This window comes from Cucurbita pepo, chromosome 2 (genome assembly GCF_057944985.1).
Source record: "Cucurbita pepo subsp. pepo isolate OVF chromosome 2, ASM5794498v1, whole genome shotgun sequence".
Taxonomy (NCBI): Eukaryota; Viridiplantae; Streptophyta; class Magnoliopsida; order Cucurbitales; family Cucurbitaceae; genus Cucurbita; species Cucurbita pepo.
In genome coordinates, this window is record NC_141799.1 from 9,978,800 (window position 1) to 9,997,886 (window position 19,087).

General features: G+C 37.5%; 1 protein-coding gene across 1 annotated transcript; it reads left to right on the top strand.

Moving 5' to 3' along the window:
* Positions 1 to 8,976: 8,976 nt before the first annotated feature.
* Positions 8,977 to 18,372, top strand: LOC111788366 (uncharacterized). The gene is made up of 6 exons (XM_023668684.2): positions 8,977 to 9,255; positions 10,260 to 10,459; positions 15,472 to 15,573; positions 15,845 to 15,896; positions 16,014 to 16,152; positions 18,179 to 18,372. The coding sequence occupies exons 1-5, from the start codon at positions 9,165 to 9,167 to the stop codon at positions 16,124 to 16,126; spliced, it is 558 nt and encodes a 185-aa protein (XP_023524452.1). The 5' UTR covers positions 8,977 to 9,164; the 3' UTR covers positions 16,127 to 16,152; positions 18,179 to 18,372.
* The last annotated feature ends 715 nt before the right edge of the window (positions 18,373 to 19,087 follow it).

Below are 19,087 nucleotides of genomic sequence, written 5' to 3' on the forward strand. Positions count from 1 at the left end.
TTTTACGATGATTATGATGTGTTATATGATGATGAAGATGCATGCTAATATGACGATGTATGATGATGGAATTTTCTTGATATGACGTTATTTTCCATATTAAGATGAAAAACATGTTTTGAATGACATATTGCATTATGATGATGATTTTCCTAGGGCACAACCCTAGTTAATGTTAATGATGATGAAGGTATAAAGACCAATGCACATATATTACTTAGAGTAATATAAGGATGAAATTAGGGTTGTGTCACAAAGATGTTTTAAAGATGAGAAACCATAGGGACATCATGCATTCTGGGTGTACATAAACATAAGGTTACTTCCCCTTTTACGATGATGAGTACGGACGCATACACTATGATGATGATGGTGATCATGCCACGCATGAGACTCAGGGGTCTGCTGACCTCTAGATGTCGCTACAAACAGCTAGTTCGACTATGATGGGTCCAAGAAGGTGCAAACCACCTGGGATTCATGCTCCCATGTGTGGTCGTATGTAGGGAAGTATTATACATCCAATTTTGTCTGGACTAGAGGCCACCCCTATGATGGTTTTAACGATAGGTTCCTAGAGCATGATTTGCATGTGTTCGCATTTTCACGACCTCTATAGTGAGGTCACTTACTAAGTATTTCTCGAAATACTCATGCCGTGTGCTACATCATTTCAGGTAAAGGCAAGGCGCTCATGTGCGACTGACAAAGGCATCGCAATCTGAGACCATAACACGTGCATAGGCTAGTAGCATTTTAAAATTCTTAGACTTAGGTTAGTATAGGTTGTTTTTCATGTTTTTACTTTATTTATTATTATTGTTTTACCTTGTTTTTGAATTATGTTTTTGAACCCATAAAACCATGATAGTGTTTTAAGTTGATGTTATGCTTTTAAAGATGAAGTTATGATTTACGATGAGGTTTTAATAGTTAAATACCACATAAGAGCTTAGATTAAGATAACGGTAGCTGATATGAACCAAGAGACATCAATCATACAATATACTCCAATGAAGATGTGAAGAAAATGTTGTCAAAATTGTCAAAAGATGTTGCAATTCATGCCACATTGAAGAGGAATGAAGTTTGATTGTTATAAATTTTGGGTGGATTCCAATTTAGAGTTATTGTATTTCATTAATGTATTTTCCAATAGTAAATGAAACAAGAGTTTGTTGAGTTACCCGTACTTCCCCACAATCATTCAACCATTGAAGCTTGTAGGGTCTTGGATGTGGTTGTGTCTTTAAATTAAGTCTTTTGACCAGAATGGAACTCACAACATTGGTGCAACTACCGCTATCAATGACAACACTACAAGGTACAGATTGAACAAGACAACGAGTTTGAAACAAGTTCTCTCTTTGGTCTAGGCTGTCCTCCTTAATGTGGGTGTTTAGAGCTCATCGAGTAACCAAAGATATATGTGTAGGGTCCTCTTCGCTAAACTCCTCACTCTCATCAGTTTCCTCATTTATGTCGTCATGTGCCTCATCATCAGTAACAATTTCTCCCTCCTTGATGGTCATAATTCTTGCATTTGGGCAATCTCTACTATAGTGTCCTACCCCTTGACATCTCCAACACTTTAAATCCCTATTTCGAACATTAGACTTTTCTACTTTTTCTTTCCCTGTTCTAGAACTCTCCCCTTTCTCAAATTTAGCTTGAGGCTTCTCATTAATCTCTGGATTTCTATGCTTATAATCAATATTCTTACCATCCTTTTTCCATGTAGAAGTAGAATTGGGAAAAGTTTTAGAAGAATACCGTTGAGACCTTCTTTGGATTTGCCTCTCGATCTTAATTGCAATGTGCAACAACTCCTCAATATTAGAATAAGGCTGTAAATCAGTCTTGTCTGCAATCTCTGTGTTTAACCCATTAAGAAACCGCGCCATGAGAGCCTCCATGTCCTCATCGAGATCAAGTCGATCCATCAATGTATCCATCTCCTTGTAATAATCTTCCACAGACTTGTGTCCTTGTTTCAATGCTTGAAGCTTTTGCGCCATGTCTCGTTGAAAATATTGTGGAACAAAACGCTTCCTCATGGACTCTTTGAACTCGTACCAGATTGAATCAATTGGTGCTTCAAGATTTCTTCTCCTACTTGACATCAATTTATCCCACCAAATTTGAGCATATTGTTTGAATTGAGCAATGCATAACAGTACCTTCTTTTTATCACTAAAATTATGACAGTTGAACACCGACTCCACCGTTTTCTCCCATTGAAGGTACTCCTCTGGATCGGTTTTGCCATAAAACTTGGAAAGTTTTAATTTGATGCTCCCCACGTTACGATCAATTCTATCATCATAAGGAACTCGTTGTTGTAAATTATGATACCTTCTTCCATGGTCTCTCCCTCGCATCAAGCCATGACCAATGAAATACAATAATTTCTAAAATGTAAAAATGATTTTAGGTTAGTAGAAATTTAGGGTCGTTACAATCAAGCTGGTCAATATACTATAAATTGAGAAACAAGTTTGAGATACAATTATAAAATGAAATATAAAAGACTCTAAAATGTAAAAATGGACTGAAGCTCTGGAACGACCCCCTTTTTTACTGCACAGCTCTCGAATGCTCCTCCACCTCGACCGATGGTCTGCAAATACCAAAAAAAGAAAGGGAAAGGGGTGAGTATAAAAATATACTCTGTAACCAACCTATTTGTAGGCTTTCATTGTATCCATGACCTAGCAGGTGACCATGAGCTTTTACTCTACGCTCTAGGTATATTGCTCTTGTTATGTATAGTCTTGGGTAGCTAGCTTAGCCTACGTAGTGGTAATTGGTATCCGGTGTTGAGGTGCTACCTACACTCTCTAACAAGTAGTGACAATATGGTGAGTGCTAGTTTGCTCGTTATCCATAGGAGGTAGTTGACATACCCATCCCCATAGGCCAGGTAGTCGCCCAGGCTTAGGAGCGCTACCCCCTTTACGTGCCATTTCCGTCGGCTACCTACAATAATTCTAAGTCTCCTCTCAAGACGGATATGTTGTGCAAGATGATAATCCAATTGAATTATTGGTCACACAACCCTAACCAGCATAGGCCTGGCTCAACAGTACTCGAACTGCTGTGGAAAAAAAAGTGGAAGTTATGTTTACACCGTACCAACTCCTAACGGTCTAGAGGCTATCTGTGTCTTGCTGAGTTGCTATAATCTTTCTACTCTTTAACCTTGATAGCGTACTTTGCATATGCAGTGAATTATTGGTGACCATTATTGAGGCGTGACCTCGTATACTCTGTAGGACAATATAATGTGTGCTAATTTGAACATCATCCATTGATGGTTGGCTGGCGGACCCTTCAACGGAACCATAAAGTCACCAAACCTTGGAGGGAGTGACCCCCGTGTGTCGTATAGCTACTGGGTCAACCTATGTGGTCCCACACTCCTTTCTTAGGAACTAGTTTACAACATATATGTAACGACCCTAAATTTCCACATACTTAGAGTCGCTACTAACGTCTCATGCTCATCTATAATGCGGAAATATAACTCTTACATGAACATAGTTGATAACGTAAACTTAAAAAAAAAAAACGTTTAAAACAACTTCTTCTCTAGAAAACACAGTCATGGTCTTACGTGTTTAAATATGAAATACTGAAATTTAGAGAAAACAAAAACAAATACAAAATAATTTAAAACAATGAAATGCAAAACAACCTATTCTAACTTAAGACTAGAAATTTAAATATGAATCAAACTTATGCACGTGCCACAGTCTCTGCTCGCGATGCCGCCGTCCTCCGTACAAGTGCGCCTTGCCTTTACCTGAAAAATGATGTGGCACACGGCCTGAGTATTTCAAAGAATACTCAGTAAGTTGCCCCGCTATAGGGGCCATGCAAATGCAAACACATGCAATCAGGATTTAGGGACCTATCTCTAATCATCTTAGGGGTGGCCTCCAGTCTCGGACAAATTGGATGTGTAGTACTTCCCTACACACGACTCACACGTGCGAGTGTGAGTCCCCAGGGCGCTCGCACACCCCCTGGACCCTCTGGTCAAGCTAATCTGTAGCAACGTCCAGAGGTCAGCGGAACCCCATAATGTCATGCGCCTCATGAACACCCTCATCTGTGTGCTTTCGCACCTGTGCGCATTCGCGCTCATCATAAGGTGCGCGTCCGCACTCATCATCTCTAGGGGAAGTAGCCCTATGCTTATGAACATACAAAATGCATGAGGTCCCTCTAAATCCATCGTAATGTCTCTTCTGATACAACCCTCTAGTCTCATCTCTTTGTTACTCTAGGTAACGCATACTCGTGGATATTTATATTAATATCATTTTCATGCTCTTAGGGTTGTGTCCTACGTCGATCTAACGACATGATGCAATATGACACTCATCATCTAGCATGCTCAATATGGAAAACATCATCATATTAAGGTAAAAATCATGCAATCATCATGCTCATCATAATGCCACAACGTGCGTCAAACATATCAAGCATCACTCAACAAAATATGTATATACCACACATATCATCAAGCATCATAATCCACACATCATCATAACTCATACAATTATTTAGCCTATCCTATAGTAAGGCCACTTACTTGGTTGGCCTTGGCCGAAGTACTCCCTAAATAGCTAAACGTAAGCTCTCGTTCCGTGAGAGCTGCTTCCTACGTCGCCGGGGTTTGTTTCCTATCACACCGTTCACCACTTTCCATTAGTATTTCACAATTAATTTACCTATAATTTAACAAATGTGAAATACGGCTCTAAAATGGCCTCGAATACCTTAATCGGGGCCAAAAACAGATCCGGAACCGGGCTGAAAACAGGTGAGCCGAGCCGAACAGCCGCCGGAGGAGCCGCTGGAGCGTCACCGGAGGGAGCCGAGCCGTTTGCACCGAGCCGAGCTGAGGGACTGCCTACGCTGCTGTGTGACACGTGGCGGCAGCAGAGAGAGCCACGTCAAGCGGTAGTTCGGGTCGAAGCGCGGGTCGCAGTCCGGTTCGGGTCGTGGTTCGGATCGCGGGCTGTGGAAGGCTACTGGGCCAAGACTAATCGTTGGGCCTCGGCTTACTGGGTTGGGCCGCAAGTGTTTGGTTTGCAGGCCGGCTCAATTGGACCGTGGGTCTAGTCTGGGTTGGTTCAACTGAACCGTAGCTTCTGGGCTAGTTTGAAGTTTGGGCCGCTGTAGTTGGGCTGGGTCGAAGGCAGAGGCCAAGGGAGGAATGGGCTGGCTCTCTCGGGTTTTGGGTTCGGGTTGACCCGGATCCGTGGATCTCGTCTTCCTTACCCGACTTCGGCCGATTTTCCGGCGAGCTTTCTCTCTCCTTCCCACGGTGTTTCTGTTGCCGATTTTGGTCCTCTTTCTTCCCTTTTTCTCTTTGTTCGTCGTCCTTCTTTCTTTTCTGGGAGTTTTGCGGCCTAAAAGCTCCTAAAAGCCACAGATCTAAGAACGATTAAGAAAATCTAATTTTCCGACCTCGATTACCGACGACGACGCTTACGAAATATCACAAAACGCATCCTGAGTTATTGTGCTTTCGTTAGAGATCCTTCTCATGGTGGTAACAGGTTGTTTGGTGTCGGTTTGAGGGTGGTTTGAGGGCTCGTCGGAGAAACTGGACACTCGCCGACGTTTGTCCGAAATCTCTCTTTCTCTCTCGAAATTTTCTATCTTTTCTCCCTTTGCAGGTGTTCTGAAGATGCTGGGTGTCGTGGGCTGAGGGCTGGGCGTGCTGTGGCCGTCGTTTCGCGTGGGTTCCGCGAAACTCGGCGGTCGCCGGAAAACTTGCGGGTTTTCCAGCGACTGAGTTTTTTTTTTTTTTTTTTTTTTGTTTTCTTGTTTTCTCGTTTTCTCGTTTTCCTCTTTTATTTATTTATTTATTATATATATTATTTTTTTTCTCTCTTTCCCGGGTTGTTACAATATAGACCCTCTTGTGGAGACCGCTAGCCATTTCCACATGGTTGGGGCACCTAGTTGTCTTGACGCACCTCCTCTGCACCTCCTCTATCTGACATGTGCCTACCTCGACGTTACGGATACTAGAGTAAAATCTCAATGGAACGAGTATCGAAGTGAATAGCTAGTGGAGACTCTAATGACACCATCACACTGCTATCAACTTGGAGAACTACCTTTGTCGTCATTGGTTGTCGTGGAGGTGTTCTGAAGTCTCTCTTTCTCTCTCGAAATTTTCTATCTTTTCTCCCTTTGCAGGTGTTCTGAAGATGCTGGGTGTCGTGGGCTGAGGGCTGGGCGTGCTGTGGCCGTCGTTTCGCGTGGGTTCCGCGAAACTCGTCGGTCGCCGGAAAACTTGCGGGTTTTCCGGCGACAGTTTTTTTTTTTGTTTTCTCGTTTTCTCGTTTTCTCGTTTTCCTCTTTTATTTATTTATTTATTATATATATTATTTTTTTCTCTCTTTCCCGGGTTGTTACAATATAGACCCTCTTGTGGAGACCGCTAGCCATTTCCACATGGTTGGGGCACCTAGTTGTCTTGACGCACCTCCTCTGCACCTCCTCTATCTGACATGTGCCTACCTCGACGTTACGGATACTAGAGTAAAATCTCAATGGAACGAGTATCGAAGTGAATAGATAGTGGAGACTCTAATGACACCATCACACTGCTATCAACTTGGAGAACTACCTTTGTTGTCATTGGTTGTCGTGGAGGTCTACTAGGTTCCTAGAGGCTTTTAGACAATATAAATCTCATCTCTCATTTCGAAAATGCTCGAGGTTAGCTCCTTAGGGCTAATCCAAGTCCCTAGGTGCACTCAAAACTAGACCTTTGATAGCCGCTCACTATCCTAAAGTGTAGGGTCTACTTTAAATGTTTTTACTGAGGTTAACGTGTAAATCACATTAGTTGTAGTGCCCTAATCTTAAAGGAATTCTCTCAAGTATGATTTTTTAGGGAGATATATCTATCGATCACCTAAGCACGTAATCAATAATATAAACTTCGTCATGGTCATATCTATAAGCTCAAGAGGTTTATTGGATTCCTAGAGCAGCTAGGTGGCTTAACACGGGGTTTTGGTTCCAGGTTACTCCGTTCTGACTCCTCAAGTCTTTCTGAGTCTAGGAGCACTAGAGTCTAGACCTACTGACCATCGCTCATGATCCTAAAATGGTCAATCTATTGGAGGCATCCTGACTTAGGTCATCATCTATCCAACCTAACTTTAACGTCTTAGGTCTGTGCAAATAAACACGCTCCATACGAAGAACACACAATCAAACACCTGGAGCTAACACATACTATATCATGCACACATTTATGTAAACAAGCTCAACGGGGAGATAATATCCATCAATCACTAGGAGCACATATCGCAATAGGCTATCCTCCTTTCTAACATAGAGTGAAGCATATAAAAACATAAAACAACATTCATCATAAATCTCAATATAGGGGCATTTTGGTAATTTCTTAAATCATGCATAACATACTTATCCATATTACCCAACTCGGATTTTAGTCATGCATATTCTCTTTCTAGCTTACAATAATACACAAAACAACATGTTTATTAGAAATCTCGACCTAAGGCATAATAGTAATTTTACCATAACATACATACAGTACATACTTATCCAAAAACGCCCTCCCGAAGTCCAAAATTCTCATAACATGTCCGAATCAACTTTTTTCCTTCATAAACCTGGTGCAAAATCCCTCCAATATGAACATAATAAAAATTCAGAACTTCATTCCAAAAGAGAAGCTCTCAAATTTCAAGGAAAACTGGGATGAAGAACTCGAAAATTATACTTATGTTCTTCCTTGATTCTTGATAGAATTGAGTGATTCAAAAGACTAGAATGGTTCTACTGGGGCACTGATAAATTGTTGTGAAGAAACTCTAGTAAAATTCAAACTCCGAATGTCGAGCATATTTTGACTTTTTCTCTTACTCTATCATAAAAACCCTAATCTTCATCTTCTTTTCTCTCTCTTTCCCTTCTCTTTTCTTCCTCGTTAGAAGTCTCTTAGGCTAATCCAGATCCCTAATTAGAATGACGGGTCAAAAAGATCAATTTACCCCTCCAAAGTCGGTTGACTTTGACCAATTTTCTTAATTTTTTAATTATTTTTCTTTGTATTTTTATTGAGGCCTTTTTCTCTTCTACCACATGCTCAAAAGTATAAAGTAAGTCTAATATTATCCGAACAATACACCTAACCTTATCCACATATTATAAACCCTTTAAGTTATTTCTCGACACAATCATCTTATAAGTCCACCTTATATGATTCAAAATTATATAATGATACTATTAAATTATAAATAAAATAATTATGATTATTATTAAAAAAATAAATAATTAATACCAAGAGTTTATGATATAAATAAGTACATTTTATTTATTACACTTCTTATTTTAGTCTTGTATGTTACAAACCTATTTGGTTTTTATTAAAGTGATTCCTTTCCAAATCAACACACAATAACAAAATCTTATACCCAAACTACTTTTTCCCATATCTGAAGTTCGTTTTTAATTTGAATTAAAAATTTTATTAATATTCACGAAGTTATGAATGTCAATGTCACTTATAAAATGATATTCATGAACACTACTATTTATAGTTTCTTGTGTCACCTAATACAAATTTACCACACATACCTTAATGTTGTCCATTAAAACGTCACATGTCGGCATTTACATCATCTTAAGAAATCATAATTTGAAGAATTATGTGATTAAATTGTTTATTTCGCTAACTATATAAAAAAAAAATTATTTAAAATTTGAAAGTACAATTTGAATTCGTGAATTGAGATATATGTATTAATTCAACGACAAAATTGACGAAATTGTTTTGAAATTATGCTTAACAGAGATTTAAACTTCTGAATCGATAAATTTGAATTATGAATTATGATCGAGTTAACTGTTTCAAAAATGTTTTTGTTGATGTTAGTAGGGCAGAAATGAAAAATACTTGGAAGATTAGATTAGGCAATAATAAATTTTAGAATCTGGGCAGTTCTTGTACATCAAACACGGATTGAAACTTCATCGGTAAGAAAAGAAATCACGGCTCTGAAGTTGGTCTCAAGGAACACGCATCAGGTTTGAAATTCCAAGTTTGGGATACGTTCATACTCTCCACAAATCAGAATTGGAAGATTTTGATACCCAATATGGACGGCCCCCCTGCGGGCGATATCTGTTCGATCTGCCATGGAAGATTCAACACCCCTTGCCAAGCTAACTGCTCGCACTGGTTCTGCGGTTGGTTCCCTTCTCATATTCTTTTCATAATTCCTCCATTTTCTTTTTGTTCATCAGTTTCGTATTCGCGTTTCGTTTCTTTGCACTGTCACTAGATTTTGTTGAGATTTCAGAAGTGTCTCTTTTAGCTACCTTGTTTTTGCCCACGTATAAGTCAACAGACGGAGAGTTTCTCTTCCAGGCCTTGGTAACATGTCTTAGACCTTCAGGACTTCCACGAATGGTTAAATTAAACCAACACCTGAAATAGAGGTTGTTATGTTTTCACCAGTAATAGTTGAACAAGAACTACCTAAGAACAAGAACAATGGAGACAATCCCATCAAATTAAGTGAGAGTAAGTCGAGTTTGTCGGATCAGAAAAGGAACTTCGTCGTCTCTGGAACTGTTGCTTTACTTGAATGATTACTCGCTTTGGGAAGTTGATATGTAAAAGTGCATTAAATCATGAGATAGGCCTGAAATATTTCAATGTTGGAAGAAAAAGTGCTGTCTATACCCACCCCTATATTTGTTAATCGTTAGTTATATCAATGTAACCTTTATGAGGTTTGTTTGTAAAAGATTTAAGATGAAAAACACATGTAAATCTTCAAGTTTTAGTTTCTTTCATTAATCCTTTTAGAACATTGACTTGAGGACTGAATTTGAAGTGGAGGTACTATGATTATATATGTTTTTTCTTCCTAAAGTCTCGAATTTAATTCTTCTTTAGAAAACTATGTTCTTAACTATTTCCCTCTTGTCAAGACATTGGATTGAATTTCATAGTTTGAGAAAAGATACCTTTCATTTACATTTATTCAGGGAAAGAGCCTTCATGTGAGTTTAAACTCAACTCTTCTGGGCTTTATTTTACTGAAATTCATCTTTTGTACGGTCTTAGGCTGTGATGTTCTTTTCTAGACTCACATTATTGAGCTGTGTTTTTTAAGATAGTTGATTTCTTCTTTCTTCCCTGTCTTCTCGGAAGCTCACTGAATTTGGTGCTTCCCTGTATGCAGGAAGGTGCATAATGCTTGTTTGGGATCATGGATCACCACTGCAGCCATGTAAATGCCCCTTATGTCGCCGACAGATCACTTTATTGGTTCCTTCTGAGGCTTCAGCAACGCAGCAAAGTGACCCTGAGGTTGCTCGTGTTCTTAACAATATAAGGAATTATAACCGTCATTTTGGTGGCAACTCAACTGGTTTAAATCAGGTGGCTTTCTTCTTTACATAATTGCTTGAATGAAAATGCTAGTTGAAGTTATTGTTGAATTTTGGAAATTTTGTCTAGATATTTTTTGGTTGATATCTTATGCAAGATTGACGAGTCATGGATTTTTGTAAATATTGATTGTTTCAGTGACTTGTCAACTAAATAAATGGCAGTTTCATCATTTTTTCTGAAGATAATTTTGCTTCGTCAAAATTCTGTTTGCATAAAACTTGAAAGAGGCTTGGTTGATGAGGATTTGAGAGTAAAAAAAGTCGTAACCAGAGCTTTCTCTCTCCCCACCCCCTCTCTCAGCCTTCAATGTGTTTTTTTCTCTCTTTATCTTTAATTTTTGTTTCTTTCTTGTTTTTTAAGGGATTTTATTTACAATTATGGCCTCCCTTAACTCCTTTTTTTTTTTTTCTTAAATGAAAAACTGAACTTTCATTGGAAAAAAACTAGAGCCCACAAAAAAATGAGAATAAGAAAAAGAAATGAATCACTCTAAAGAAAAGACCTCCAACCAAGCAAAATAAGACCTAATGGGTAATTTAAAAAGGTTTAACCATGGAGATCCACCCAGACATTTTGAACCTAATAAGGTCCCACACGTCTCCCTAAGATCTTTCAAGCCCTCTAAAAGTTCTATTATTTCTCTCCCCCCACAAACTCCACAAGATAGCACACTCCCCAACCCACCACAAAAAACACTCATATCACATGAAAATGAGGATGAATAAGGAACTCCCCAGTCATCAATTTGCAATCTCGATGCCTAGCCAAGCTAATGAAAACTTCTCAAAGAAACAACTCCAGACAATGTAGGCTAACTCACAACCTGAAAGGATACGATCAAGGTCCTCAGCTACCAGCCTACGATGGATGCAACACAACAACCCAGCTACATTGAGCAACCTCCTCAAAAGTTGATCGAATGTGGAGAACCTTCCTCACAAAAAGCTTAACCTTATGATTTGTGGGCTCACAAGAAGCTTAACCTTCCTCTCCACCGAATGGCATCCCCTAACCCGTTTTACTTGATACACATTTATGATTTGTGGCCTTCTCTTTACATTTGAAGGGCATGCCTCAAAATAGATCAAAGATATCACTTCAACACAGAAATTGTTAAAAAAAATTAAATATAATTTTAACTCCATCTAAAATAAGTCATTTAAGAACCAACCAAATGAGCCTAGCTCATTAACCTAATAACCTTGCAAATAATTTCACGGAAAATGATGTCATTTGTAGAAGGAACCCTCACATTTGAATTCAATGATATACCGTCATTGCTTTGTTGAAGCTGCAAAAGGAACCCTCACTACTTGAATGTTTTTCATCATGGTTTGTTGTAGCTGTTGCATTGAAAAGAAGTATTTCTGAATTTGGTTTGAAAACAAGTGGTTTTATGTTGAAGATATGGATCTTAGGTTCGTCATTCCTCTTTCTTTGTTGCGAGTACGTTGGTCTGAGAAATCTTTGATGGAGCTAATGTATTGTCCTATTTCGATTTTCTCCAAGGAAGAGATGGATGAATCGGTACTTCTTGAATTCAAAAGGGAAGATTTTATTTTGGTTGGCTTATTGAATGTGTAGTGTGGCTAATCATGGGTGGAAGAAAGCTGATTAGAGTGTCAGTTGGTTGTTTTAAGATGGCTCACCTTTTAGAATATATTGAAGATTTTTTTTTTTTTTTTTCACAAAATATGAGATATCCATCTCAGATTCTCAGCCCAAGGCAAAGCATTTACCACCAATCCCCTCATCCGACCATTTCTTTCCCCTATTCTTCATCATTGTAATCCCTCTATACCTCATAATTCTTATTGGAATCGAAAAGATAAAGATGTATTAGAATTATATTGGGGTTTCTTCATGGTAATTTCCAGGCCGATGCACATGAAGATTGGAACGAAATTAAGTTGCCTATTGTAATTCAGCTTGAGGCTACCTTTGTGCTCAACCCTTTTTGGGTTGATAAAGCTTTAGTTCAAATGGAGGATGGAAGAATTCATGGGGACCTCAGTTCAAAAGGGAAATGGATGCACATTGGGATTTTCCATCTGAAATTTGAAGCTCGGGATCATGAGAAACCTAGCAAACCAGAATTTGGTGTAAGTGATGGCGGATGGATTAAAATTATGAACATACCATTCCAAGAATTTGAGAACCTTCAAAGTAATTGGAGTGTATTTTGGGGGTTTGATTAGTGTTTCTTCTAAGACTCTAAACATGTTGGATTGTTGTTCTGCTTGCATAGAGGGGAAGAAGAACGCTTATGCATTCATTCCAACTTCAATTGAAATGGAGGACAAGAAATTGGGCACTTCGTTTCTAGGTTTGAGGATTTAATATCTATTGAACCTTTTTCGGTTGAGAATTTTTGTAAAAAGAATTTGGTCCATAGTGACTTTCAAATCCGTTGGATGTTGAGCGTGTAAAAATGGTTGTAGAAGATGGAAAGTCTCCTTGGTTTTGCCCTTTTTTCTTTTGCCACCTTCCCCTTTTTTCTTTTGCCACCTTCCAGAAGTGGAAAATTGAAGTTGAAAATCAGTTTGCTTGAAAACCAAATGCCTAAGGTTTGAAAATGGAGGAGAGTACGACAAGTCAGAATTCAAAGTATTTTGTGTAGTTGAGGAAATTAGATTAACGAAGACAGTTCCCAATATGGTAAGGCAAAATGGTATTGCTGAAAGGATGAATAGAACATTGAATGAGCGGGTGAGGAGTATGAGGATTCATTCTGGATTGCCAAGAACATTCTGGGTTGATGCTATAAATAGAGTAGCCTACTTGATCAATAGAGGGCCGTTAGTGCCCTTGGAGTTTAAGTTGCCAGAAGAGGTATGGACAGGAAAAAAAAACTCAAGTACTATCACATAAGAACTTTTGGTTACACTGCGTACGTTCATGGTGATTCAGAGAAGAGAGATTGACACTGAGGTTCATAGGCTATAGTTCTGACATGTTCGGGTACAAGTTTTGGGATGACAAAAATAGAACAAACCTAAGATATTGTGACGTGTCTTTTGATTAAAATGTCTTGTACGAGGACAAAGAGAAGAAAGGTTCCGAGACAACGAAACAAGTGGGAGTTGAGGTTGAGTTGCAGAAAAATTCACGTAGTGATGTAGCAGATACTCAAGAAACTTCTAAGACCATTGCTAAGGAACCAGAGGTGAAGCAAGTGACACCTGAGCAGGTGTTGAGAAGATTATCCAGAAGTATCAGAGTACCAGACAGGTATTCACCTTCATTACACTATTTGCTGCTGATTAATGAAGGGAAACCAAAGTCATTTGATGAGGTCCTATAGTTGGAGGATACAACCAAGTGGGAGCAAGCCATGGATGATGGGATGAGTTGGATGTCTAGGCTTTAGGATTGTGTTGTTCTGTTATCTATTGAGGCTGAGTATGTGACAATAACTGAAGCTGAAAAGGAGATGATATGAATGACAGACTATCTAAAAGAATTAGGCAAGAAGCAGTGTGAGAAGATCCTTTATACAGATAATCAGAGTGTCATACAGCTAGTGAAGAACCCGGTCTATCATTCAAAGACAAAATACATTAGAAGACGATACCATTTCACTCGCAAGATAGTGGAAGAAGGTGATATGTGTTTGAAGAAGATAGAGGGTGCAAAGAATCCAGCAGACATGTTAATAAAATGTGTTGATGTTGGAAAATTGAGGTTGTGTAAAGCCTTAAGTAGTTTAGTGCAGTGAAGATATTGATGGTCGTTTGAGAATGAAATTCTTGGTTGACGTGATCGGTCTCCAAGTAGGAGAATTGTTAGGTTATGGAATCCGGCTTATTTATAGCTTACTCAAAGGAAAACTATATATGGTAAATTGCATATAAAGTAAATGGTCATATATAGTAAACAACTATGTATAGTAAAAAGCTATATACAGGAGATAGATATATATAGTAGATAGATATATATAGTAGATGACTATATCTGGTTATATAAAGTAAATGGAACCATATATATATATATCCCTTTAGACAATGCTTTAAAAACGTATTTTATGCATATTTTATGCATTCTTTGTAATCTTTCTTATTGAAGTCATTAATATAAATCTCTAGCCAATATTTCTCCTTGTATTTTTTCTCTCCTGTTTTTTGTGTTCATCTAGATCGAGTATGTGTTGTTCTGTGATCCTAACAATAATAATAAATCTTAGGAAATGTATGCTTTATGTTAAGGAGTATTTCTTTCAATTTATGTACAGTTCATGTTTTGTTAAAGTGGAAAACCGTATGTGTTGATGATTTGGGCGTTCCATTTTTGTTTTACTGCATACTGGAATATCATCAAAGTATACATCCATGAATTTATTAAGATAGGGTTGTAAAACGTGGGTCATAAGTCTCATAAAGATACTTGGCGCATTTGATAACCCGAACAGTGTGACAAACGCACATATGCCAACTTTCATCTTTTTATGGAGTAAGAAGTACTGGTACTGCACATGGACTTAAACTTGGTTGAATGTGTCCTTTATGGAGTTGTTCTTGTACTTGTTCTTGAAGGATAGCATACTCTTTAGCACTCATCCTATAGTGTGGCAAATTGGGTAGAGTGGCTCTTGGATAAAAGAAATACTGAACTAATGGTTTTGATCAATATAGTTTTCTTTTTTTACTAGGAAAAGTTCAATTTCTTTTAGCTAATAAATATCACAAAAATTCAAATCCCTTTTAGTCTGGATCTCAGGCCAGTGTCATTTGATAATAATTTTGTTTTTTCTTTTTTAATTAGACTTGTTTTCTCACAATTTTATATTTCTGGAGTCATCTGAATTCTTAACCAAATTAAAAAAATCAAAACAAGTTTTTATCTACAATTTTTTTTAGCTTTTAAAATTTGACTTAAATTTTGAAAACATTGCAAAACGTAAACAACAAAACAGAGAAACTCATTCGTGTTCATGAGCTTAATTTTCAAAAACTTAGATCCTTTTGATTTTTATTTATTTATGATTTTTTCCTTCTCTACAGCGGCTGCAAGACCTTCCTTTTCTCTTACGGAGATTGCTTCGGGAACTCCTCAATCCACAGAGATCTCTTCCTCTTGTCATTAGAGCACGTGTTTACACTGCAGTTAAGTGAATGACTCAACTTTCTTAACATTAACTATTGCTTAGAAATTTTCATTTTCTAACTATTCTGTTTTTATTACCAAAAATCTTGTTTGTGAGTTATTTTTGTATTCCCTGCTTTCATCTTGGCCCTTTCTATTTTGTGGGCCTTTATTATTATTTTCTTTCATGAAAAATTGCTTTCAATCAGTGTGAAAATTCTGGTCAATTGAATGTCAAGCAGCTGTACTTGTTCCTGATTATAAATTGTAACTGCTGTAATTTGTTTACAGATGTTTCTAAGTGTAGTCTACACTGTGAGTCCCATCGATATCATACCCGAAGGTAAATCTCCCCCCCATCGACAGTGAGTCTAGCCTATATCAAATGTCAGCATTTTAGTGTAATCATTGATTTCCTTATGGATTTGTTTTTCCTTTTGGCTTGAATGTTTATGTGCAGCATTACTAGGGTTATTTGGACTGATGGATGATGCCTTTATACTGCTCATCTGCTTCCTTTATGTTGCTGCTTTATACCGATCGGTACTCCATAATCGCCATGGAGGAACTTGAGTTGTCCTTGCAGCTTTGCCATAACTGCAAGAAAGTAGAGTAGCCATTTTTTTTGTTCTTTTATACACTTCGTTTCCATCCTGTTTTACTTGTAAGGCCAAACTTTTATTTGAATCTTTCTTGCATATGGAATTCACTTGTGTTGTGTTAATTTTGTGTTTGGGAATATGAAGCTTAAGAACCGAAAAAATTGTGTTTTCAATTAATATTATATATACATATGTTCGTATCCTTTCTAAAAATAATGAGTTTTGTTCTGCTTTCTTTTTCTATCTTTTTGTATCTTGTGTGGAGTTCGTTATTTTTGAACTTTTTTTTTTTCGTTATATCATTGATTTTTTTTTTCTGGTTAAAAAAATATTTAGTTTTAGATTTTAGTACAAAATTGAATTCAAATATAATATAATTTAGTATATTATATAATCTTATTAATATCATTTTCTAACTATATTAAGATTGACCTCTTGTCTAGAATCCAGAGCCTAGGAAACAGAAAAAAATGGTCCTTAAAAGCACGATCCATCTTGTCTGGAATCCAAATCCCAGTAAATAGTAGTTGGTCCTTGAATGCACGTTAGGGCGTGATGCTCAGTTCTGCTCCTAGATTTTGTACTCAGTACAATACGGATCCAAGGGATCTTTTAGGAGGCTCATAAAGAGCATAAGAGCTAGTTACCACGTTAAAGTTCTGGAACTTGAAAATGTAGATGATTTAGGTTATGCTAGATGTCTAACCTTGTTTTATAACCCGTGATCCATAGTTTCGACAAATTTCCTTAAGGAGACTGTTAAGGGGCTTAATGAACTCGTCTGGAGGGGATGAAGATCTATATGTTGACATCATATATGGGGTCACCCCCTATGTGTTCTATGACGTTGTAGGGATTAGTAGTAAGTCGGTAGCTTCGATTATTGAACCTATCACAATGATAAGGTCTACATTCTTTAATAGTAGATTTTTAAGAGCTTGATTAGTCAGGGTCTGTTATGAACACAATTGTGCCACAAACACAGCTCATATCAGAAGATCGATAGGATAATCTCCTTAAGAAGTGCTCTGAACACAATTGTGCCACAAACACACCTCATATGGGAAGATCGATAGGATTATCTCCCTAACAAGGCCTGCACAAGAGAACCGAGCTAAGACTAAAGCGCTAGAAATATAGTAGTTTCAAGTTGACCTAGGACAATATGTTTTCAGACAATATGTTTTCAGTAAACCGAGCACCCTAAGGTTGTGAATGACAATTAGAGATTGAGACCCATGTGTACCCAGAGAATGGATTGGCTCGAGAAGTTAGTCTTAAACATCCTTGAAACGAGAGACAAGATACAAACTGCTTAGGTGCCCCTAAGAATTTAGTAGACCTCCATGGCTTCAAAGGACCACCTAGGTAGCTTTCTAGGCTATAAGCAGTACCATGGTCATTAGATTCTCCACTATTTTTTCCACTTCGATAGCAGTACTATTGAGTTAGGCATAAGCCAATTAGGGTAGTGCGTGCCCTAACCTTGTGGAAGTGGCTAGGGCTCTCCTAAATAAGGGCACTGTGTTTTAATCCCGCCCCTAAGAGGGGGAGTGTGAGACTGTGTAGGTTATCCTAGTAGTTGACCGACACACGGGGGATCACATCCTCCAAACTTTGATGACTATATGGCCCTGTAGGAGGGTCTGCTAACTAACATTACATGGATGATGTTTAAACTAGAAAATACCATATTATCTCATCATAACTTAATGAGGTAACACCTCAACCTAGATCGCTAGTCATTCACTGCATAAGCAAAGCGAGCTACCGAAGTCAAATGTCAGAAAAGTTAAAAAAGCATGTACCTTGGGGGTAAGCTTCAAATCAGAGAATGCTCGAAACTTTGAGGCATCTCATATGTTCAAATAGGAGTATAGACTAGACCCAAACTTCCTAGAGCTCAGAGAAAAACTTGTGGATACCTACTAGGATGAGAATGCAATGAGAGCTTATAAGTAGATTGGTTACGGAGTCTTTATTATATTCACTCATTTTCCTTTTTTTTTTTTTTTTTTCTCAGGTGTTTGCAAGTTGCTGACCGAGGTGGGGAGCGTTCAAGAGCTATGTGATTATAGAGAAGGTCGTTTTGAAACGTCGTCCATTTTTATATTTTGAGTCGTTTGTATTTCGTTTTGTAATTGTATCCCCAACCCATTTTTTTTTATTTGTAATAAAATTGAACAACATAGTCTTATAATTGAATTTTATTTTGTATTTGGTGTTGTTTGTTGATCTTTAATTTGAAAGTCTAAAAAATCGGGTCGAAATAAAGGCACGAGAATTATAATCTAATTTTCACTTTAGGGGAAGAATTGCACCGCTAAACTTTGAATATTTTAAACTTGCCTTATATGGGATTGATCTCCTTTTGACGTTGGGATATGTCCTAAAGTCTCCTAATTAATTATTTATTTTGATTATTCTGTTGTAATATAATATAATCCACTTGAATCGGCCACCTTCTTGCTCATTCATGATTATAGTGTGCTAGTTCTTTGGATTGATTTCTTAGTAGAACATTTTGGTTTTACCTAACCGATGCCAACGATTGATGCAATCCTAAATAGTAAGCGATTCAATAGTAAATTTATAATTCGAAAAGGTGGTCTTAAAAAAAACTACACCATACAATGTTTTCAACACGCTAAAGTTGATCTAGGTTAAGATTGTATTGGGCTATAGTTGTGCTAGGTGCACAATTACATCCTCGTAATATTCCTTAAGTGGTCGTTTACGATGCCCGTGTAAAAAATGGTGTATGAGAATAAAATGTTTAAGAATTAAATAGCCATGATGTTGCATGGGAGAGTGTAAGGGATGATATTTTACAAATTTTTAAATTTTAAAAAAAAATTAGCATTATTTTCAAACAAAATAATATATATATATATATATATATATATATATATTTTTTTTTTTTTTTTGGGTT

Coding starts and splice junctions, on each gene's coding strand:
- LOC111788366 (XM_023668684.2), top strand. CDS start 9,165: ATGGACGGCCCCCCTGCGGGCGATATCTGTTCGATCTGCCATGGAAGA. Junction 15,574..15,844: donor GAGCACGTGTTTACACTGCA/GTTAAGTGAATG, acceptor ATTTGTTTACAG/ATGTTTCTAAGTGTAGTCTA. Junction 15,897..16,013: donor CATCGATATCATACCCGAAG/GTAAATCTCCCC, acceptor GTTTATGTGCAG/CATTACTAGGGTTATTTGGA.